At 40.9% G+C, this 24,251-nt stretch overlaps 2 protein-coding genes across 10 annotated transcripts in view; one reads left to right on the top strand and one right to left on the bottom strand.

Annotated features, from left to right (window-relative positions):
• RUFY2 (RUN and FYVE domain containing 2) overlaps positions 1 to 10,026 on the top strand; it is an 89,476-nt gene extending 79,450 nt beyond the window's left edge. For 2 of the 4 annotated variants that reach the window (XM_075934922.1, XM_006125255.4), the window contains exons 17-18: positions 296 to 373; positions 1,516 to 10,025. In XM_075934922.1, the coding sequence (XP_075791037.1) occupies positions 296 to 373; positions 1,516 to 1,659 (222 nt within the window). In that variant the 3' untranslated portion in view covers positions 1,660 to 10,025. Of the gene's footprint in view, positions 1 to 295; positions 374 to 1,515 lie in introns of all 4 variants that reach the window. The other 2 variants (XR_012905593.1, XM_006125259.3) reach the window with 2 other exon arrangements.
• A 6,007-nt stretch (positions 10,027 to 16,033) lies between these two features.
• HNRNPH3 (heterogeneous nuclear ribonucleoprotein H3) lies at positions 16,034 to 24,236 on the bottom strand. Of its 6 annotated transcripts, none has more exons than XM_006125262.4 (10): positions 24,097 to 24,236; positions 22,282 to 22,417; positions 21,616 to 21,754; positions 20,887 to 21,074; positions 20,436 to 20,522; positions 20,046 to 20,161; positions 17,706 to 17,841; positions 16,844 to 16,924; positions 16,677 to 16,766; positions 16,034 to 16,335 (listed from the first exon to the last, which is right to left on the bottom strand). In XM_006125262.4, the coding sequence occupies exons 2-10, from the start codon at positions 22,394 to 22,396 to the stop codon at positions 16,259 to 16,261; spliced, it is 1,029 nt and encodes a 342-aa protein (XP_006125324.1). In that variant the 5' UTR covers positions 22,397 to 22,417; positions 24,097 to 24,236; the 3' UTR covers positions 16,034 to 16,258. The 6 variants fall into 6 exon arrangements, with proteins under 6 accessions (XP_006125324.1, XP_006125325.1, XP_006125326.1 ...); XM_006125263.3 differs by having other exon boundaries at positions 24,028 to 24,169; XM_006125264.3 differs by having other exon boundaries at positions 24,014 to 24,164.
• Between the last annotated feature and the right edge of the window lie 15 nt (positions 24,237 to 24,251).

Raw genomic sequence — 24,251 nt, 5'->3', positions numbered from 1 at the left:
TTATCATAATTTTGTAAAGAGAGTGAACAATGGGTATAGACTGTCACAGCCTATGCAAGTTCTTTTGGGGCAGGAGCCGTCTCTTTCGTGTCTTATGTGTTTGTGTCATGCAAAGGGACAGTGATTGCAGTTGGCATGATAGTGCTACTGCTCCATGTGCTACTATAATGATACAAATGGTAAAGAATAATGATTTTAATGAGCGCTTCTATTCACAAGCGCCCCAACATTTGTACATGTCACAAATATTTTGTGTTCTCTGAAAAATCTTTTCCTTTTCTTCCCTTCCTTCCAGGGACAGGTTTGGCTGAAAGACAAAGAGGCAACACACTGCAAGTTATGTGAAAAGGAATTTTCTCTTTCCAAAAGGAAGGTAACTCTGGGTAGAGATCTATATCAATTCCCATTTTTTAAATGTCATATGCAAAGAACGTTCAATTGACTACTCTTAGATGTACAAGAGAGACATGATTAATACATAGTTATTTAAGGGACATTTCCTAAAATGCTTATATTTGAACTTTTCTGACTGTGTGTGTTTACATACACACAGGCCCTAATTCTACAAGATGTTCCATGTGGGAAGATTCCTGTGTCTGCCCAGAGCCCCACTCATGACCTCAGGGGTTTGCCTGTGCATTGCACCTAGGGTCTGACCCTTAAATCACTTTTTAAGTGCTCTGAGATCTGTTATTGTCTCAAGTAAACTATTACAGTTGGTGGGAGATATGCATGTGTACCGTACTTTACAAGTATTTGCAATTCATATTTATACAAAAGACTAAGGAAATATGAATTAATATCCTGGATTTTAAAAACAGCGTGTGGACAGTTGTATTTGTGCATGCACATTTTCTGTTTCTAAAATTAAATTATCCCAGCTATTTTACTTTTTTTGGTAATATCCCTATAGCCAGGGCTTGACGAACCGCGACGAAAGCCGCTCGCCAGTCCTGCACTGCGCATGTGCAAGAGCTGCATTGTGCATGCACGCGCTGCCGGTAAACGGGGTGCTGGGCTGAAATCTACTCGCCACGGGCAAGTAGATTCAATAGATTGTCGAGCCCTGCCTATAGCTATCCAGAATCTCATCTAGTAGATCATTTTCAAATCAAATCTATAAGTGACTTCTACTAATGTAATTCTATCGTATTATTTTACAGCATGCATTGCTCTACAACTCGAAGAGCAAAATTAAGCCCCAGGTAGTAGTAACATTATTGATAGTGCATTTTCATTTGATTTTGATAATTTTAGTTGTACCTCACTTAGGAAAGGGGAATAAAATTAAGGGTTGATAGATTGGTTAGCCTGTCCAGAAAAGAATTACAGATTGGGGCTTTTCATGTGTTATTCCTTCACGTTTACAGAACAGCCATCCCATTTCTTATTTAGAATTTAAAAGTTTAATTTCAGAGTTCTGTTTCTGTATTTGTTAGAACAGTTGATTTAAAATATAACAACACTTTCTGTGTGTAATTTAAAATATCCTTTGGTTTCTCCATCTTTATTTAGCATCATTGTAGAAATTGTGGTGAAATTTTCTGTAACGCCTGTTCTGACAACGAATTGCCTCTGCCATCCTCGCCAAAGCCTGTACGAGTCTGTGATTCCTGCCATGCATTTCTTATACAGAGATGCTCTTCTAACATGCCATAAGGTTCCTCTACAATATATTTATGAACTGTTGCTATTTAACATATTATAGAAAAGATATAATGTAAAGTATTAACATGTATATTTCTGGAATACATGTAAGCAGTTGAGATTTGGATTATCAAAATATACTAAGGTCTGGTATGCACTAAGTTAGGCTGACGTAAGCCACCTTGTATTTACCTAATTGTGTATGCGTTTACACTTAGGCCATGTCTACACAGAGAGATAAGGTCCAAATTATTAAGGTCGATTTTTTAGCAGCTGATTTTGTAAAGTTGAAGGTGTGTGTCCCTATTGTGAGTAAGAATTCGATGTAGTTCGAAGTAACACATCTCCAATAGTGTGACTGCCTTCAACTTTGAGAGTGATGCACTGTGGGTAGCTATCCCACAGTAACTGCACCCCTTTGCATTCTGGGTTGTGCTCCCAGTGCACGCTGGGACCAAAACTCTGCAGCGGCTAGTTCTGGATACATCTTGTCAGGATCCCCTAAGCACTCGTTTCCTCCCTTATCCCTCCGCCACTTGAGAGCAACAACAAACAGTCTTTTTGCACTGTTTTTTCCCTTGGTTATGGACACAGATGCCATAGCAGTATGAGTATGGAAAGCATCACGGATCATGTTGATCATCAAAGCTTTATGATAATGGTATTAATCATGGTGAGCCTAATGCTGGAGTATGTCCAGAGCATATCCAGGGTCTGCCAGAAGGAGGATGAATTTCGGAAAACCATGAGCATACTCTTGTGTGAAGCAGTTGAGTTGAACGTCTGGCAAATGCCGTTGGCATTCAGTCCTCTTGACACAGTGCAATGCAGGTTTTGGTGCCGTGAGACAGGCACACCCTGGTAGGACTGCATTGTTAAACAGGTATGGGATGATCAGCAGTGGTTGCAAAACGTCCATATGTGGAAATCTACTTTCATGGAAGTTTGTGAATTGCTTTTTCCCACCCTGAAGCAGAAGAATACCAGAAGGAGACCCGCTCTGACAGTGGAGAAGCATGTGGCAATTACCCTGTAGAAGTTTGCAATACCAGACAGCTACCAATCAGTTGGGAATCATTTTGGAATGTAGAACTCTACAGTGGGAACTGTTGTTATCCAAGTAGCCAAGGCAATCAATACCCTTTTGCTACAGAGGGTAGTGACTCTGGGAAACGTGGAGGATGTAGCGGAGGGCTTTAATGCAATGAGGTTCCTTAACTGGTAGGATGATAGATGGAATGCACATCCCCATCTTGCTACCCAACCACCTTGCCAAGGAGTACTTAAACTGCAAGGGGTACATCTTGGTACTGTAGGGACTTGTGGTTCATCGACATCAATGTAGGATGGTCAGGAAAGGTGCACGAAACGTTCATCTTTAGGAACTCCTTCCTCTTTAGCAACTTATTTCCCAGAATGGAAAATGTCCATTGGAGACATTGACGTACTTATAGTAATCCTTGGCGACTCAGTCTATCCCTTGCTTCCATAACCGCAGCCTGGACCGCAGTAAGGAACAGTTCATATATAGGCAGAACAAGTACAGAATGGTGGCAGAATGTGCTTCTGGGCATTTAAAGGGAAGGTTCTATAATCTATTGACTAGGTTAAATCTCAGCGAACGAAACATTCCCATTGTGGTGGCAACATGCTGTGTGCTCCATAATATTTGTGAGAGTAAGGGAGAAGGTTATCTGGCAGGCTGAGATGCTGCTAGGGATTTTGAACAGCCAGACGCCAGTGCACTAAATAGAGTACAGCAAGGTGCGGTGCAAATCAGAGAGGCTTTAAAAGACAATTTTATTAATAGTCAGTTTTAAGAATCATGCTTGTTGCTCTCAGTGAGATGCCCTGAATTCTGTGAACTTGCCTGTAACTCCCCCCTTAACACAGGCAATAAAGAAACTGTTTCTTACGAACCGGTTACGGACCAAGCAATTGGCCATAACTTAGTTTGTTTGTAAGTCGGACCCCATAGAGTTACACTCGACCGCGCTCTTTGTAAGCGCGGATCGCGTCGTAACTCGGGATCTGCCATTTACGACAGTTTTGGTCGTAACCTCGAACGGTCGTAAGTCGACTCGGGGACTGGCTGAAGAATGTAAAACCTAACCCGCATAAAAGGAAGATCTGTCTAAAGACAATAGGGATGTGTTATGTATAAGGCCATAGTTAGGCTTTTAAGCAGCCACTATGTAGCAGGTACACCTTAGGGGAGCAACTGGACTCAGTTTAGTGGTAGGTATGGTGAGGGGCAGACAGGGGCACAAGCTTGCAAGAGAGAGAGGGACCTGGTATGGAGGCAGGACAGGGGCTCAGGTGGCGACTGTGTGTTTGGCATACCCCGTTTTCCAGAAGAGGACAACTGTCCCTTCCCGCAGGAGTAGGTAGGAAGGCAGAAGGGGGTCCGGGCATGGTGGCAGAGCAGGGAAGGGGCTCAAGCTATGCTTCATTGGGGATGAGCAAACACAGGTTTATTGCAGAGGCATCAGCTAATAACTTTCCCTGCTTTATCCAGGTTGCCCAGGCAAGATAATCTGTCTTCTCCGAATCACACAGAGTGATAGGGAGCAGATGCTGACTGAATGTGGCCAGAAACCTGAAACATTGCTGCAATGCTTTGTGCTGCAATGATGCCAGACAACTTACTGCTGGGTTGGCATGGAAAGGTATCCTACCATGGAGGATGGAATAAGGCAGTCTACCCAGAAACCTTTTGAGAAGGATAAAAGAGTTCTTCTATGAGAACTTTATGGAGATGTGCTGAGAGGATTCCTGCTTCATCTTCAGGCACATTACCAAGCTGTTGCATGGACCTGCCGATGGATAGGCCCAGTGGCTGCCACAGATGACATCTGATTGCCTTAATCACTTTTAGTAAGATAAAAAATGTGAACTCACTATAAGTGCCCTCCTCAGGATCAGTGCCCGATTGTGAGATGTCCTGGGCATAGTTAATTGTCTCCAAAGTTTTAAAAAGTTTTTGGTTCTAAGTGACATCAGTTGCCTTGTTCACTTGCTGACCATTCTCCTTTTCTTCCTCTTCCTCATCTATGCTGTCCTTATCTATGCTGTTTGAGGAGTGTCTTGCAAGGAATCCATGAACTGGCTAGGGAAGCTGGTCAGATCCCCTCTAAGGATCACATGCAGCTCCTCACATGCAGAATGTTTGCAGCAATGATCCAGACCGTTGGTTTGCCTCCTTTGTCTTTTGGTAAGCCTGGTTTATTTTCACGCAGTACTGCTGGGCATCCCTGGCACATCCTTTCTTCTCCATGCCCTTTGCAATATAGGCGGAGATATCAGTGTTTCTTTTGCGGGTTTGTAGTTCTAAGAGAACAGATTGCTCTCCCCAAACAGCAATGAGGTCCAGGATCTCCTGCACACTCCATGCTGGTGCTCATCTGTGACCCTGGGGATCCATGGAACTCATGGTCAGGCGTGCTGCTCAGATGTGCTGCCTGCTCTGAGGTTTGCTCACTATGCTGGCCACACAAGAATGAAATGTAAATTTTCTTCCTGTTTACCTGGGGTATGTCTACACTACAGACATCAACGCTGCTGCTGATCTTCCAGGTTTCGAATTAGTGTGTCTAGTGAAGTCACGCTAATTTGAACTGAGAGGGGCACTCTGGTTGAGGCCAGTATTCCTGCTTCCACAAGGAATAAGGGAAGTTAAAGGGAGAGTGTTCTTCCTTTGACTTCCTGCAGTGTGGACAGTGCCCAAAATTCAAGTTAAGGTACTTCAACTTTAGCTAGGCAATTAATGTATCTTAATTTGACCTTATCCTGTAGTGTAGACATACCCCTGAAGAGCAGCAGAGTTGAAAGTCTTAGCCAGAGCAGTCACCACAGAGCATTGTGGGACACTTCCTGGAGGCCAAGAATGTCAACTTTCATAGCATGCTACATCTGTACTACTGTATAGTCCACCATACAGGAGTACAGAAATTGACTTTAATAGCTGTCAGAGTCAATGGAATGGGGTTTGTGATACGGACACATTGTTTAGAAAATTGACCAAACTCAGTTCAACCTAAACTGCCAGTGTAAACCAGGCCTTAGTCTCCTACTGATGTAAGTGGTCTGTTATACTGATATAGATAATACCCCCTTTCCAAGCAGCATTGAGTCATGGTCAGTGTACTGAGTGCACCATGAATGTAGGTGCTGCAATGCCTGTCAACAATAATAGTGCCCCAGCAGTTATCCGTGACAACTCTGGTTTGTTGTGCAGACGTGGCCTACAGAAATTAGGTATCCTACTCCCATTGAACGTTAATGAGAAATGGGTGTCTAGCATCTTTGTGCTTCTTTACAGATCCCAGCCTTTAATATGTGATTTCTGTTTGTTGCACCCGAAAGAGAGCAAAGGAAGAGGTGTTTTTATATAGTTTTAAAAGAGAGAGTATTTCATATAAAAGTTTTTGTTCAACAGTTCACGAAATGGTACTTAAAAGGCCTTGAACAAAAATTTGATAGGAACCTATTCCCTTTGGTACCCAACCACAGACAGCCTGCACATTTATTCAAATTTCCACTATGTCAAAATGATACATTACAAATTAAGCAATTTTGTAAAATATAATAAAATCAAATTTTGTTTAATTAAACATAAGTATTTACAGTTAACTTTTCCCTTATTTTAGTTATCTGCTTATTTTTTAAAAACTGTGCTGTTATTTTAGGAGAAAATAAACCCTTATCATGGCCAACATTACTCTGATCTATGCAAACAACTTCCACTGATGTCAACGGAATTTCCATATGCATATATGCAGGCAAATTTTTAAATTTAGATTATTAATAAGTGTATGTTATGTACTTGCCATATTATATTAGAGAAAAAGGACTACTTCACACTCAAAACACTTTAATTATAGTGTCTGTTTTTTAATACTTTTGACTTCATATTTCTGAAATAGAGGAAGGTGTTAATTACATTGAAAAATCATCCTTATGAAGAAATAATTCCAGAAATGTAAAGTACAATTGTTTTGTGTTCTTTTTAAGTCATATTCAAACTGATGAAACTGCAGTATTTTTTTCTTCTATGATGGTTTCAGAATATAAAATGTTCCTTTAATTATTCACTGGCAAAAAAAGAAAAATCAATTTTTAACAATATTCTGATTTTTTAAAACATTGTTATGTACTTTACATTATAATACTTTATTTAGAAGCTTAATATTGAGTTAGTGCATTAATATCCTTCTGTTCCTACTACCAAGTCTGCAGAATGTTTACATCAAGATAAAATGCTTTAAAAAGGAAACATTTCAATAAAATATACAGTAATCCTGTTCTATCTGCAAATTTCAGTCTTGAGTCAGTAAAATGCATTAATTAGCCAGTTAATTTCTAGGAGTGATTCCAATTTGTTTAAAAATGTTAAATGAAGGAACTTAATTGAATGTTTAACTTTTTTATTTAAAGGTGTTAAAGGCCTGTATTACTGCTTGTTTCTAAAGGATATCTAGATAAATGAGAGAAGAGAATTGTAATACTAAGAAGGACATGCCTTGTGTTAATAGATTGATCACCTGTTGTTTTAGCTGCCATTTGGCAGTGACTTCTATAATTAAGTTGTATAACATCTTTTAACTCCTTGTTTTCATTGGTTATAACTTTTCCATTCTCACCTTTTGAGATACAATTTTTCAGACTTGATTTCTGCTTAAAATTATTTTTGTTATACAGACTTTTTGAGTAGAAACAGTTTTTCCTGGTTTCACTATGTGCATAGTGGAAGTGGGAAAATACTTTTTCAGTTTAAAAGAAAAAAAATCATTTTTTTCTTTTGAAGTGAGAGAGATGAAATATGGAAAGTAGATAGTCATCACTGACGCTGCGTACAACATTGTTCTGGAGCAAAATGGGTTTGATTTGACCAAATGAGTGTTTTGAAAAATCATGTACTTATTCTAAGTGTTTATTTAAAGGATGAACTGTATGTTTGTGTATAGTTAATTTGATTCCAACCATAAATTTCTGTGAATTGGTAGGGAGAACTTGGACAAAAGTGCCATTAAACATATTATAGTATGAAGAGTATAAATAAGGCGGCCTATGAACCTGATAAGATCAACCAGGCCCATAACTCTATTTCTGCCATACATTATAAGGTCAACATGAGCCTTTGCACAAGCTCCTTCCTTTAGATTTAGGTGTTCTCCATTGGCTGATGTCAAAATGCTGTGCTCCTGAAGAGTTTAAGAACTTCACCAGCCCAGAGCTTTGAAGGTGCAGAACTGACAGGGCACAGAGGATACTGGCTCCTGTTCCTTTTGATGGGCTGACCCATGGTTTTTTTAGGCTGTCTGACCCTGACTACACAAACAACACTCCTTAGATTGAAATTCTACATTAAGAATTAGCTCTGTAAAAATGGTATCAGTATATACAAAGGCCAGAATTAAAATTGAATGTGAACCCTTAACTTTGTAATTTCCTGATATTTGTTAGAGTACTTAACCATGGGATACCTAAACTGTGGATTTATTGATATTAATCAGAATATTTAAAAAAAAATGTAGTCTGTCTTTGTTATAGAATCTTTTTTGGGCAACAGGCCAGATTCTCTAGAAAGTTACAGCCCTTTTGTGTTTGTTGACTCTTTGCACTGGTAAACTAAGCCATAAAGAACCAGTGTAATTGAGCTACATGACAGCCCTCAACTAGGGTGTGTGACCAAAGCATCATCGTCATTCCATGGCTGCCTGAACAGTTAGTGGGCATTGCTCTCACTTACACTGAGGTGAAGGATATGCTACATCAAAGATAGACCTACACCTTTGGGATCAGGGAGCTGTTAATTTTTGACACCCCTCCTTAGCTTTGTCATGTATTTGGTATAGCTGAGAATCTGGCTCTAATACCTGATGAAAACTCATGCTGAAACCTCCCCAAGCAGATCTATGAACTTCGGTTAATGCCTTAATGCCGCGTTTCTCAAACTGTGGGTCCTGACCCCCCAGCGGGTCGTGAGCAACTTAGAGGGGAGTCGCAGCATCACAAAGTTTGAGAACCCCTGCCTTAATGGGTTGTTTACATCAATCCTAATTGCAAATATTTTGGATGCCAAATGACTGATAAACTCATCATGTCTAAATGATGTACAGTACTAAAACTAGACTTGGGTAGGTGCAGATTTTGCCCCCATGGGTGTATAGCATACAAGAAGTGGTTCTACTGCATATAGAGGATGGAGAAGAATGGATCAGGGTTTGGAGTGAGAGGAAGTCCAGTGACAGCGTGGTGTTGAGGCAAATGATTGTGACTACACTGAACTATTGACAGAGCCCCAGTAAAGAGAGATGCAAAGTAACTGAGCTACAGCAGCAGACAGGCTGTTCTAGTGAAAGCTGGTTGTGCTATACAAGCTTAAAATCTGCAGCAAAATTCCTGTATTTAGTAACACTTTGTTGTAGTGGAGGACATTTTATCACATTTTTAAAGTAAAAAAATTGTTTTAAATAAGAATAATACAATCAGTAGACCGTTTTAATATTATTTTTTTGTTTCCGTTCATTCTGATTTATTGCTATGCTAAAATAATTTTGTACTGACCACATAATATTATTGTAAATGTTAGGAGCAAAATTGGAGATTTTGCCAGGTACGTAAGAACTTGGCCTTTTAACAGCTGGGTGTATATGGGAGGCTGTTTGAGATTGTTGATGTTTAAATTGCTGATCATTTTAGAATATTTCCAAATGTTCTTCTGACACTGTGAAATATGTCATCTCTAGGTTTCAGAGCTATATAAATGAATAGGAGAATTCACATCTCATAGTCCAGGCTGTGCAAAAGCAGGCAGATATTACTTATGTTGGTTACACTTGTGTTATATTTGTGAAGAACTTGAAAATACAAGCGATACAATTGCACATATTTAATAAATAATTCTATGTCAAAGTCTGCAGTCATGGACTATCTTGGGCCACAAAACCATTTTGCTCTTTGATGACATGGAAGATTCTCCCTTTCCGACCTTTCAAAGCTGCAGAACACAGACTTTGTGATTGAGTGATCATGACTGGGCATGATAAAGATCCTGCCATTTTTTTAACAATGAATCTTACATGGTGATTGTGTTTGCTACTTGAAAACATACCTATTTCTGTAGTCTTTGATGTCAGTTTAACAATGCATCCACCAATCGTTAGATGTGATAAAAACCCTATAAATCGCATTTAGCATACACCTCACTTGCAATCTGTTCACTACCCCATTTTTAATGAGAATACAGGCAGCCCCCGGGTTACGTACAAGATAGGGACTGTAGGTTTGTACTTAAGTCCAATTTGTACTTAAGTCGGAACTGGCGTCCAGATTCAACCGCTGCTGAAACTGACCAGCGGCTGACTACAGGAAGCCCGAGGCAGAGTTTCTCTGCCCCAGGCTTCCTGGAATCAGCTGCTGATCAGTTTCAACAGCAGCTGAAGCCGGACGCCTGGGACAGAGCAGCTGGGGCACTGCCGGGTAGGTCCCCGCAGCGCTGAGGTAGCTGCGGGGACCAACCCGGCAGCACCCCAGCTGTTCTACCCCAGGTGTCCCCAAGTCAGCTGCTGCTGAAACTGATCAGTGGCTGATTCCAGGAAGCCTGGGGCAAAGCAACTCTGCCTCGGGCTTCCTGTAGTCAGCCGCTGGTCAGTTTCAGCAGCGGCTGACTTGGGGACGCCTGGGGCAGAGCAGCTGGGGTGCTACCGGGTTGGTCCAGTAGCGCCGAGGAGCGGCGCTGCGGGACCAACCGGCAATGCCCCAGCTGCTCCACCACAGGCGTCCATGAGAAAAGCCTGGTCTGCTGGGGGGAGGGGGGGGCTGCACTAGCTGCGCCCCCCTCCCCCCAGCAGACCATGGAAACGCAGGCAGCGGGACCAAGACGCGCCACGATGCCGCCGCCCGGGTCCTCCGTGGCTTTGCTCCGCGTCTCCCTGGTCTGCTGGCCCCCCACCCCCAGCAGACCAGGGAGATGCGGGGCAAAGCCACGGAGAACCAGGGTGGCGGGATCACCCAGACGTGCCATGGTCCCGCCGCCTGCGGCCTCCGCGGCTTTGTTCAGCGTCTCCCTGGTCTACTGGGGGCGGGGGGCCTCCCTCCCCCCAGCAGACCAGGGAGATGCAGAGCAGCTTTTCTCGCCCTGGAGGACGCGGGCGGCGTGACCGCCACCTGTGTCCTCCGGGGCGAGAAAAGCCCTGTTCGTAAGTACGGATCCGACATAAGTCGGATCCGCGTAACTCGGGGACTGCCTGTACTAACAATCCAAACTTTTGATCATTTGAAAACACAAACAAAAGACCGCTGCTGAAACAGAGCTTTCTTCTTCCATATGAATGTCCCAATCCTGCAATGAACATTGCATGCTGAGCTGATTGTGGGATTAGGCCCCAACTGCAGAACGCACCCCTAAATCTGCTCGCTCGTGTGTTAATCCCATCGGATGGGATCTGCTTTCCAAGTTCTCTCCTTCCAAAGTGCTCTGTTCAATGCTATATCCTTCATCACAGCCTAAAGGAAGACACACCGGCATGTCCAGAGCTCCCTATACTTCTTGGGTCTGCCTTTTTCCCTCCTTTATCTTGATTTGTTGGACTCTTACGCACATCGTTGTCAGGACTGTGCTTTATATAGCACAACTCAACCTGTACTCCCTCAGTTTTTTAAATCTATCAATGTTACTGTGAGCATGCCTCTGGCATAATGCATTCTTCACATGGCGTTGTTGCTTGAACCTCTCTTCTATTTCAATATCTGCATTTCTGTGGACCAGAGTTGTTGATCAACGTTCAAGTGCCATACATTCAAGATGGATGAACCACTGGTTTATAGGCTTCCCTTCTTGTTTTACTGGTAACATCCTGTCGATTTGTTATTCTAGCTCTGATTAGTCCTCATTTCCTCCAGCTCTGCACTGGCCTGCAACAACCCAGAAGTTTATCAGCCCAGTTATTTCTTTTATTCATAGATATAGGCTGCGTCTAGATTGGCATGATTTTCTAGAAATGCTTTTAATGGAAAAGTTTTCCATTAAAAGCATTTGCGGAACAGAGTGTCTAGATTGGCATGGACGCTTTTCCGTAAAAGCACTTTTTGCAGAAAAGTGTCCATACCAATCTAGACGCGCTTTTCCGCAAAAAAGCCCCGATCGCCATTTTTCGCGATCGGAGCTTTTTTGCGGAAAACAAATCTGAGCTGTCTACACTGGCTCTTTTGCGCAAAAGGACTTTTGCCTGAATGGGAGCAGAATAGTATTTCTGCAAAATGCACTGATTTCTTACAGTAGGAAGTCAGTGCTTTTGCGGAAATTCAAGCGGCCAGTGTAGACAGCTGGCAAGTTTTTCTGGAAAAGCGGCTGATTTTCCAGAAAAACTGGCCAGTCTAGACCCAGCCATAGATTGTTCTTATAGAAGATGGCTTAAAAACAATTCCATCACTTAACTGAGCTTCATAAATCATTCTTGCGCATAAATATACCTGTAGCTTTTGAGTAGACATGCAGTTTGTGTTCTACAGATCATGCCAAGAATTTAAGTGTAATTGTTTATGTAACCTTTGTAAAGTTTTTAAGATTGAGTTTTGTAAATTAAAATGCAAATATTTATAAATATGATGGAAGAAATAAAATGTTTGACATTAAACTGTTCATGTAAGCTATCATACATATTTTGAACACTTGATAGTTTTTTACTAAAATACTAGGAAAAACTTATAGCCTAGTAGCACCTTAAAGACTAACAGAACACGTAGCTGGTATTACGAGTTTTTTGTGGGTATAACCCACTTCTTTAGATGACGAGTGAAGGAAGTCCAGATCCAGGAATAAGGAAGGGAAAGGGGTGGGGGAATTTATTCTTGGATCTGGACTTCCTACACTCTACTCACCTGAAGACGTGCACTGTGCCCACAAGCTCATACCACCACCTACATTGTTTTAGTCTTTAAGGTGCTACTAGACTATTGTTTTTTAAGTTTTTCCTGTTACATACTAACTTAGCTACCCCTCTGAAGCTTTTAAAATATTTGGGTATGTCTTAATATTGCCTCACTGCTGCTCACTTGATTCCTGGATGTACTTCTAATTAGTGGTACTGTACGAATGAAGTGAGGATTTGACCTGCTATGTAGATTTACACTACTTTAACTTTTTATAAAAAGTAATGTGATTGGTTTCCAGCATAAAAATCTTCCTGAAATTTCAGTATTGCTTAGTTACTGCAGTGTCTTCCTATTTAACTTCCTTAACTTTCAAGGTTTAAAAAAAAAATCGGGGAGGGAAAGAATGGTTAATATACTACCAATTCGTGCCTTAGTGTGTGTGTGTGTAGGAAAATACAGTACCCTGGAATCCCTTTAAGCTGGCAACCCTGGGGAATGGAGTTTACCAGATTAAAGATTTTGCTGGGTCGAAGACATGAGGGTGAAAGGGGTGGGGTGCTTACCTAGTGATGAGAAAAAGCTTCCACCAGAGCATGTTGCTGTGCTGTCATTCCCCTAGCTAGGAAAGGCAGCATGCAGTTCATCTTCCCTTGCCAGGGTCTGTACCAGTTCCCAAATTAGGGAGACAGTATGGAGATTATAGAACATTTGCCATCTCTCAGTAAAAATGCTGCCCTCTATATTAAAAGCCCATGGAATAATACATCTTAATTTTTACTTGGCCCTATCACTGAGTGAGAGCGATGACTTCTTGCAGTCCCTTTCTGCCATCCATTTCTGATTTGTCTCCCCCCCCCCCCCCCCCCCCCCCCCGGTGGGTGACTTACCTTAAAGTTATTTTGCCTGTGTGTAACCTGATGGCTAGGTATTTGGCCATGAGACTTTTTTCTTCTCCCTTTTACTAATCATTTTACCAACTAAAACTATGGTTTATAGCCATCTGCAATTGCATGCAGCTAGGTGACCTTTCTACCTCATCTTAGCTGGTTTAACTGCATGAGTTGCGCTTGCTGAAAGGTTTATCATGGAGGCAGTGGTATAGCTTTCCTCAGCTGACCTTAGCAGGGCAGAGCCAATACTAGGCCCATAAGCTTAACTATAAATATGGACTTTATCACAGTGCACTTCCAGATTGAAGTTGGGAATATAGCTACATCCTGAGCCTCATCCAGTTGTTAGTGTTCTTGTTCCAGTAGGTCTGCAGGTACTTTAAAGCTGTAGTGAGAACAAGAGGTGAAATTTTTCCACAGTTCTTGTCCAACTCCTGTCTAGCATGTTTCAGCTATGGCAAAGAGTTGATACTACAATACACTAGTGAGAGCATGTAAATTAAGTTACTCCTACTACCCCTTATACAAAACAGTGTAAGACTATGTCTACTTTGGCAGGATTTTGCACAAAACCTTGCTGCCTGTCTGCACTGGCCACGAGTACTTGCGCAAGAACACTAACATTCTAATGTATAAAATCAGTGCTTCTTGTGCAAATACTCTGATGCTCACGCTCAGGGATAAGCCCTCTTGCACAAGTGGCCAGTGTAGACAGGCAACATCAATTTCTTGTACAAGAAAGCCTGATGTTTAAAATTGCCATTGGAGCTTTCTTGCGCCAGAGAGCATCTACACTGGCCCAGATGCTCTTGTGCAAAAGCACATCTTTTGCACAAAGGCACATGCCACTGTAGACGCTCTTATTAAAATACTCTTGCGCAAAATCTTGCCCATGTAGATGTAGCCTGTGTTTTGAGGGAAATCTCCAGGAAAAAGACAACCAGCAGCACATCAAATAATGATTTAACTTTAGCTCAGCAGTTCTTAGAATCAGATGGTAGTGACTCACTGCTTCAACAAGTTTCATGAAGAAGTGCTTTAGTAGTTTTCTTGAGCTACAACTCCACACTTCAGAAGCAAAAACTTGCAGTGAAGCAGGAGACCCACAACTTCAGCTATTTTATACATAAGCACTTCTTTTCAGTGGGTCTTTCACTGCATGTGCAACAGTTAAAGCTAGGATTTTGTATACTTTTTTAAAAAAGCACATTTGACTAAATGGCAATGAGATTGACAACTTGTAAAATTCATTCAGTGCAAGTTCAGTTTCAAGGGACAGGTTATGGAGTCATGTTTAGTTCAGTAAAAGTTCACTTCAATCTAGAACAGTGTTTTTTAGCCAGTGCTACAAGTAGTCTTAGGGGTACTCGAGACAAGGGGGAGGGGGAAGGTACATCAGCTACTGAAATTGAGAAAACTGAAGTTTTACAGTTTTTTTTGTACTTTACACCCAAATGTTTGTCTGCCTTTTCACCAGCACTTAAGGTTTTACTAATATGGACCACCTCGTCACAACAACACACTGATTTAGTTGGGGTTTATCATAGGGCCAGGGAGGTGGGGAAAGTATTAATACTGAGTGTGTAGTCAGTGAACTTTAAGTTCTATTATTCTCAGCTGTTGTGTTCCTCTTAAGCTAATTTGACACACTTCCTAGCAAAATAGACTCCATTCTATTGTCTCCCACAATAAGACATTTATTACAAACACATTACTAGCAAAAACAGGTGACAAACTTTCAATAACCAAAAATCACATTTGACAAATTAGAGGGAGGCATTTGAGAACAAGCATTTAAAATTTGGAAGAGCATGGTGGCTGCAAATTATGAAATACCTTTTTCTTCATTATACATCAGGTATGTTAGTATCTTCAAACAATATGGTTCCAAACATCTTACATGTCACAAATGCACGAAAACATTACCAAGATGTGGTCGGGTTGACAGCCTGCATCTATTCAAGATGTGGTAATCTATTTCAGTAATAAAGCTTAGTCAGACTCAGATAAATGAGACCATTAAAATAGGACTTAAAATGCCTTTTAATGTTCTGACATGTTTTGGGTATTAAGTATACTGCATAACTAGTACTCCACCCTGTTTTGTGTCCTGTCAATATGGATTAGTATTGTTTGAAGGTAGTCGAACTAGACAAATTGGTTTGTAAACAGATTTTGATCACTAAGTGTGAAACTTGTGCTAATATTTTATTAGCACAAGGATCAGCAGATTGAGTAAAGTTGTCCATTTTATGGCTATAGATCAGACACTAATTAACCTAAGCAATTGTACATCGAAGATAAAGAAATGACATGAAAAACAAGGAAGCAAAATTTGTAACTTTTAGCCTCTATACTTATACCTGTTGTGGGATTTTTAATAGTATATTTGAAAGCCAATTTGAATAGGCTATAATGAAAACCAAACTAGTCTACTTTTCTATCATTCCTTTTAACAAGTGTATCTTTAAGTTTCAATTATACCATGTTTACAGAGAAGTTACAGTACAACCACCTTTAATAAACCAACAGTACATTTTAAACCAAATGCATTCTTGAATATGCAATACATCCTTAGGAGTAGGAGTAGCTAGTATAAAAAGTATCAACATCAGTGGTTTGAATATAAAAATTTATTTAAAGTCAGAGTATGCAACAAATAAAACCTACAGAAAAAACAGATTTTCCCATCACAATCTGTTGCTTACCAAATAATATTGTGAAAACACATTCCTTCAGTCATTATAAAGTTCTTAAAATACAAAAGAAATTAAATTTGTAAGAAAGTCTAGTAGACCAGATACTGTTTCTTCCAGGATATTTTGTAGAAGCAAGGTCATTCTTCAATACATTCCACGCCATCCACCTCCACCCATACTGCCTTGCCCATAGTATCCACCACTATTTCCACTTCCACGGCCTGCAAAACAAATGGATTAAAATCATGTACTCAGTTTCAGAAGTAATCCTCAATTTGGTCCACTAAGACCTGCTTAGTCAGATGACAGGACACTCTATTAAACTGAAAAGCGAGCAAAATGTTAGTTCCCCACTACTACTTGTGTGAAAGTAATTGCTACAGTTGCCACAATTGACTCATTCACAAATTGGAGGAAAGCTGGCCCATAAAGAGAGAGTCTCCAAGTTAAAAAAAATTCCAAGTTTTAAAAATGTTTAATATAAAACTTCAAATTGGCATTTTAAAATGGTAGAAAAACTTTCAAAAGAACTCATAGCTAATTCACTTAAACCATTACTCACCATATCCACCTAAGCCATCAGGAGTACCATATCCTCCACTGTAATTGCTACCCATTCCCATTCTGCCAACAGAGCCATAACCTCCTTGATCTGGAAGGTAAAACATGCAAGGTTATAATAAGTTAAAGTTTATTTGTTAGTGAACTAGAATTTGAAGCCGGGCATACCCATTCCATCTCTGCCATAGCCTCCCATTCCGGAGCCGCCTCCAGCAGTTGAATTCAGAAACAGTTCAATGTATCGATGTTCTTTAAGAAATAAAAAAGAAGAACTGTGATTTATTTTTAGTCAGATTAAAAACCAGATCAAATGGAAGAAGAGAATGACTCATAACTAATGAGAGAAAACAGTTTAATGGAAAAGTTACTATGGCTGCTCCATGGCTAATGGAGATGAATTGTTAGATTTGTTAGCAGTGGGTAACATGATCCACATTCAGACTACTGCCACAATTTGAATTCTTATTGCAAGTCTCAAAAAGACTAGAACTTAACTGAATGGCCACTGAAGTTGCTTGTCCTACATGTGACCATCCCATGCCAGAGCTGAGATGTGTGGCATCCACAGCCCTGCTAGTACATGCTCTGTGGGTGAACAGGTTTCAGACTTTGTTATTTTTCCACAAGCATTAAATTTGAAATCAAACCATGAAAGAAAGACCGGAAAATGAAATCACTACAATGCAGCCTAGGTGCAAGGTCAGATATTTAAATACAATTTAAAGATGGGGAGTCTAAAGGCAAGAGCCTTTCTCCCCTCACTACTGCCACTACACCTAAGGCTAGGGGGCATTAGTTGCATTGATAGCACCTTAAGAACTACTGCTCCTTCCTACTGCCAATAAAAACATTGAGAGAGAGCAGAAAAGTGGAAGGAAGAAGTGAAAGTGACAGCATGCTCTGAGTTTGTAGTACATATGTTTATAACGTCCAATGACACAGCTCTCATGTAGTATACATGCAAGAGACCTAGTAAGCTAATTAGGGCTGGCCACTGAATGGTTTAAATTCATGTACCAGTAATACTTACGCATGTTATTTTTATCTTTAGACATGGCAGCTACTGCATCTTCATGTGTTACAAACTCCACGTCTGCTTCTCCTGTTGCTCTTCCATCTGCTCCAATGTCAATGTGAACTCTTATAGGATTCAGTGGCGAGAAAAACTAAACAAATAAATTAAACAATCCTCATTCAAGAATATGAAAATAGTGTTCAAGCATTATATTAAACAACTTTAGTAACAGTATTTAAATTATTGTAAGTGACAGGTTTAAAATTAAAGTGAGACTGGAACAATTTAGCAATTGGCTCTATCCAATGTTTGTGTTTCTGGAATATGAACATATTAATTCTCCTTCAGACATGACTGCATTTTCCATACTATAGTAAAATTTATCCAAAGACCTAACTTTTACAAACAACACTCAGCCATCTTACAGGCAGAATCTGAAGTATTACCCCATTTGTCACACTGATAGACTAGGTATGGAAAGATAAATGATTTGTTAAAAGAGTAAACAGAACCAAAATCAGAACTCTGGACTCATGGATCTTCTCACATGAAATTTTTTTCTCATGATGGATATAAATTAGTATAATACTTAGAAGTTATTATAAAAAAAGTCAATGAAACAAATCTGACAAAGCTAAGAACACTTGAATGTGTCAACCGGTAGAATATAGGGATGTTAGAAATAGTTTATTTTAGTAATCCTGTAACGGCAACAATTCTTAGTGGTTATACATTTTTGTAACTGTATAAGACGCAGCAGTGTGGTGGCACCCTCCCACCCCGACCCAAGTTCCTTGTGGACAGAGGCTACTCCAGCATCCCATGGAGTAGCCTCTTGTCTGCAGCGTTCTGGGCTTGTGGCTCCGTGGCAGCAGCTGGTCAGTGCTGGGCTCCTGGGCCCCGCCCAGACAGAGGCTGCTACCACCTCTCTGGCAGCTCCCTGCCATATGCTCTTCATTTAGAACTCAGACCAACAGACTGGTCCTGAACCAGCCTGCCAATCCAAGTTTAAAATGCAGAGCATGCAGGAGAGGAGGAGCTTCAATTAGATAATGCTTTCCTAGTTAAAAAGTGAGTAGCATGCTGGTAACAGTATATTAAAATTCTAATCTGCAAATGTTTAAGCATGTATTTGGAGAACTAAAACCAAAAAGAGATACGTGAATAAGGTGCATAGCTAAGAAATTGATAAATATGGTACCCCAAATCATGGTTGGCTGTGTCTGATATAGGCAAAAAAGTACAGAATGAATAAATAAATTAAGGTGTTTTGGATCACTTGTACTCCCACCACAGCAATATCACCAATCCATGGGTTCAGTAATAATTTTAGGTTCCCACTCAAGCATGCTACTAATTCTATGTAAGTTTTTTTTCCCCCTGGTACAGAGCAAAATCAGCTTGGCTATTTGAGTTTAGGGGAGGAGAAATACGCATACCTCAGACGTTTGCCGTGATGCAATGATCAGTCATTTGGAATAAGACTGCATACTTAAATATATATATTTTATATTCCAAATTAATTAGTGATTAGGCACAATACCAGAATTACTCTGGAACTTCTATACAAACAAAGCTTATGGATGATGGCTACTTCTGGCCTTAATTTGCCAGACCAACATCCCTAGCTAAAACTCAAAAAAATACTCTGCATTATCTAAAACACAGGCTAGTAATCCCACTTAGATATGAAATGACAAAGCATTTGTCTCAATTTGAGAGAGCTGATGTTGGGTAACAAAACCAGTCTGAAGAGAAACCAATGTAGTGGTAACACCCAAGTGAAGTAAATTGTAAATATAGTTTTCATTTAGGTTTGGGAAATTTTAGTAACTACCCACTTACTGATATCTGATTTACAAACCAGCAACACATCACAACCTCCACCCAGACCTGTTCAATTTCAATTCCTTCTGTCTTTTTTTTGGTAGTGTGCTAGTAACAGTCCTGTAACTGAGAAATTATGAGTGCTCCTAGTTAAACTTATCAAGAATACTTTCTGCAACTAAATCTCAGGAGGATTGGAATCATATGGCTAAGCCATAAACCTGATTCTCCCCAAACTGAGTGAAAAACAACAACTGCGTGCAATTAGATAGCATTTCATAAGCATTTAAAAGATTTAAGCACCCAGACTTCTAATCAAAGTTGGGCACCCATCTAATACTTTAGACTCACAATTTAAGACTGGGATTTTCTGGTTTTGCATTGCTGCAGATAGAAGCAGTTGTTGCCGCTTCAAGGAAAACTGTAATAGCTCCTATGAGACTAATTGCTGACTCAAAAAAAGATAGAAAACTATTGATATCTATGCCAGATATAGCTAGCAACATGAATTTACAACACAATACTTACATTAGCAATATCATTTTCTGTAGCTCGAAAAGGCAGCCCTCTCATATGAACAAAGTGACCACCATGGAAACCTGAACTTGCATCTCCAGCTCCACCATAGCCATGTCCTCCCATACCTGTTAAAATAATACACTTGAGAACCTCATGAAAGGCTGAGATTCAATTAGTATTGGTTGCTATTTTGAAAGTATGCACATCTTACAAGTGCCACTCTTGACTGGGACAAAGTACACCCATACCTCAACACTGGTAACAAACACTTTAACCCCAACACTCAATAGCCACTCTTGCGTATTCTCCTCCATATGAGGGAGAACCACTTCTTAGTATTCTTAGGGCATACCCTCTTTCAATAGCTCAATGTACAAAATTTGTAATTCTTGATTTTACCTCTCCCATCTCTCATTCTGTCATCATAGCCATCATTTCCATAGCCATAGTTATTATAGCCACCATAATCATCAAAGCCACCATATCCTATACAATTTAAAAAGAAAAGTGTGTAAGTATACTATGATTATAAAAAATCTTGTTACATATAACATTTTTGTAACCTTTGGCAACTCACATTACCTGCTGCTGATCGGATCTCTCAGCATCAACTATAAATAAGATTCCTGCATCAATTTTAAAACGTAATTCCCTGATGTGTTCTTATACCATTTCTTTACCTTTAAGAAGTATCACCATTTTCAACAAGTCCCATTTGGTAATGACACCACACAGCATCATTTCAAAAAGGCCTCCAAGCCTAGCAGGTACCAAAGTAACTGCACTTTCTTGCAATGTCAGAAACATGAAGCAACTGACAACAGAACCTTTGTTCATTAGATACACATACCACCGTCATATCCACCACCTCCTCGACGCATTCTGTCATACATACTTCCACGCCCAGCTCCATAATAACCCCCTCTTCCTCCTAATGGTCTATCATATGGTCCAGGTCGTTGTTGTCCCATCATTCTTCTCGGTGGGTCATAGAATCCTCTGATTTCACTCTTGCTACTTTTGAAGATTTCGATATACCTAAGTAAGAGAGGATTTTCAAGGTACAAATAAGAATACATGCATAAGCTGTTTGAAAGTTACAACAGGCTGTACAAATTTATTTAAATGTCATAACTAGATGCAAAATCCAATAAAATGACTAGAGACCATACAACTTAAGTTTCACCTAAAGCCTTAATACTCTTAAGTGTATCAAAAGAAAAAATTTACGATGGTAAAAATTTACTACTTGAAAATTCTAACTGTAAAAATTAAATAAAGTCTCTGAAACTTGTCCCCCCCAATATGAAATACATTTGAAAAATGACTGACTAGTAAATTTATCACAGAATACCCTACACAAAAAGACAAAAATCTGATTTTAGCAAACTACATATTATTACTATCTTCCCCCACCCCCCAAATCTATTGTATATTCCAAGTTAAACTTAGGATCATAATTATAAATTCTTTAAAATAGCCAGTTAAAAGATTATGGTCCCCACCCCCCAAAAAACATTACTGACCCACAACCCCCAAAAATAAAGATTTAACACCATCCCAAACTCTCCATCCCCACCTGTGCCCTATTCTTTCCTTGTGTTTCCCCAGAGCATTTTCTGCTATCTCCTTTGAAGCAAACTGCACGAAGGCCTCCCCTGTGCTTCTCCCCTGGTAGTCCAGCGTCAATGTTATCCCATTTGGCACGATTTCCAACCCTTTAACCCAAGGACAAATAACCCCATCAAGGGGAACAGTGTTAAAGGCTGAAACATTCCCATCTGTAGCAAATACTTAAAGCAAATCTAAACAACAAAAAAAATTGCTTAGCTTCCCCCATCACCCAACACCACAAGCCAATGATTCTTATTAAAAATTAATGGTTTAGCCATATTTGTTTAGTTCTTTTTGTTTAAGCTATACAAGAATAAATCTACCTATGAAATATGAAGATATAACTACTAAATATTTAACTGTGCTCTAAATTCTAACAAAATTATTTCAATATGCATCATACATTTACTACCTTGACTAAGATAGACGTATTCTAGTCTATACTGAATCTAAAACTTATTTGTACTTTAACAGAACAGCATAATTCAGTTTGTGAAAACAATCTAAGCATAAAACAAGAACTCCCCCTCCCACCCAAAAAAAGTGGGCTTTAAAAATTAAACTAAATGGAACACTCATATGATACAAATCTAAAACCAAAGTCACTGTACTTTGACTATACTAGAGATACCTTGAAAGAACTGAACAATCTCCTCTTTGCTGCAACCAAATGGCAGTCCACGAAGTCGTACTGTTCCATCACTAGATGTATCATTTGGACCATTGTGTTTTCCAGACCAGTCCATCTTGATACTTAAATCAACACACTATGAAAAATGAGAAAGATAATGTTTTAGAATCATACTGTACTGCGACCCCTCCCCTCAGCCAAAACCCAGCTCCACACACATTTAATTTTACCTTAGTTACAAACTAGTAAGAATCAGAAGTATTACTACTTTCTGGAGTTGCATCATAATATGCAAGATTCTTCCAGAAGGGTATCAAATATGGCATAGGCTACTCTACGGCAAGAGATTTAGTTTAACACATATCAAACAAAACTGAATACACAATCCCTCTAGAGTCTGACAATCTAATCTCTTTCATAGGCAGATGCATCTCCATTTGCCTTGCTTAAAGGGGGTTGGGATTCTACCAAAAAACCAAACCCCCTTAATTATTGATAAATCAAGTATTGTGCCATTTTAAACTTGATCTGCTATATGGGCCTTATTTGAAAGCATAAGAATAACTTTAGTAGAGATCTATAGAATGTTTTAAGTTAAAAACCTGGAAAGTCAATTAAAAGGAATATAGAAAACAAGGACAAACTGAGAGACAGAAGTAGGCACAGAACAGGAATAAAAGTTCAAGCTGCGTTGTAACTTGGGTCTCGGTAATGGCATTTAATATTAGAGTCAAATTTGACAAAACGAGATTTCTACTCTTCTTAGGTAAGTGATAAAAACTGTTGCATAAATTAAGCACGAACACACGATGTTTAGTTTTAAAGCAAATGCAGGATACCTGCCAACAAAAGACGATTCTTTTATTACTATAATAACTACTAATATTAGCACTTACATAAGTCAATTTTGTCTTCCAAGCGCAGTGTATCTGTTAATGGATTAATTCCCACAACACCCTTGTGAGGCAGAAAATATTATCCCGACAGTTTAGGGAGCAGATTGCAGTTACCCGGGGAAAGGGGGGCGACTAATCCACTCTGAATGGGCGGGAGGCTGAGTCAGATCGCGCCTCGGATCACACTAATCCCATGGGGGCGCGGAGGCTGCACACGCGGCGGGGGAAAAGTCTCACAATAGGCCGCTAACATGGGCACTGTCATGACAATGGCGAGGACCTGCGCGCGTTACTACGGCGGCGCCGCCTCTTCAATAAGGCGGAGACGTCTCTCGCTGCCGCCACCCGCCTTTGTGGCCGCCGCCGCGCAGCCAGGCCGCCATGCTACCTGCCTCCAGGAGCGCGCCACTCCCGCCACCCTGCTCTGGGACAAGGCCGCCCGCTCCCACGCGCCATTTACCGCAACTGCTCCGCCACCCCCGCTCCTATTCGCCAGGGAATGCCTCAGGCGCCAGCTCCCGTCTCCCCCAGGGACCCCCGCCGCCTCTCCCCAGCCCCCTCCCAGCGATCCCGCCGCGCAGTCGGACTCCCGCAGTCCCCGCCGCGTTCAACGCCACCACTCAAAATGGCGCCCGCGCCCGAGCTGGGCCTAGCGAAGAGTCGCCACCACCCACTGAGAAGGGGCTCGCGGCTTTCGAGCACCCCCAACCCTTCGCCCGTGCTCGGGGGCGGAGGTGTCTTTCCGCCCCCAGGGCCCGAACTGCTGCAGCCACCTCCTCCAGGTCCTGCGGGGAGGCTGGGCTGCGGCTAGTTCGGGCCCTCCTCCCGGTACTCACCGGGAGACCCTCACCCTCGATGCGCGGCGACGCTAGGCTCTCCGGGGGGAGCGGGGTGAAGGAACCCCCTTCTCGCTTCTCACCCACGGGCGTGTTGCTCGCTTGGCAGACTACGCAGCCAACGAGCAGGTAGGATGGCGTCGCGGTCACCCACGTATCGCGATAGCCACACTGCGCACGGCACTCCAACCCCGCTTACGTCCAAAGTACGGAAAACGGCGCATGCGCGTAACTGTAA

The sequence above is a fragment of the Pelodiscus sinensis genome, chromosome 8 (assembly GCF_049634645.1).
Source record: "Pelodiscus sinensis isolate JC-2024 chromosome 8, ASM4963464v1, whole genome shotgun sequence".
Classification (NCBI taxonomy): Eukaryota; Metazoa; Chordata; order Testudines; family Trionychidae; genus Pelodiscus; species Pelodiscus sinensis.
Note: the sequence above shows the minus strand (reverse complement) of the source record. Positions and strands in the feature narration are given on the sequence as shown.

What these genes read in the sequence shown, in the direction of transcription:
- HNRNPH3 (XM_006125262.4), bottom strand. Translation starts at nt 22,396, where the DNA reads ATGGACTGGTCTGGAAAACACAATGGTCCAAATGATACATCTAGTGAT. An exon ending in GATTGTTCAGTTCTTTCAAG is followed by an intron (nt 21,755 to 22,281) that starts GTATCTCTAGTA and finishes CTTGGGTTAAAG; the next exon opens with GGTTGGAAATCGTGCCAAAT. An exon ending in CAGAAAATGATATTGCTAAT is followed by an intron (nt 17,842 to 20,045) that starts GTAAGTATTGTG and finishes TTATTTGTTTAG; the next exon opens with TTTTTCTCGCCACTGAATCC.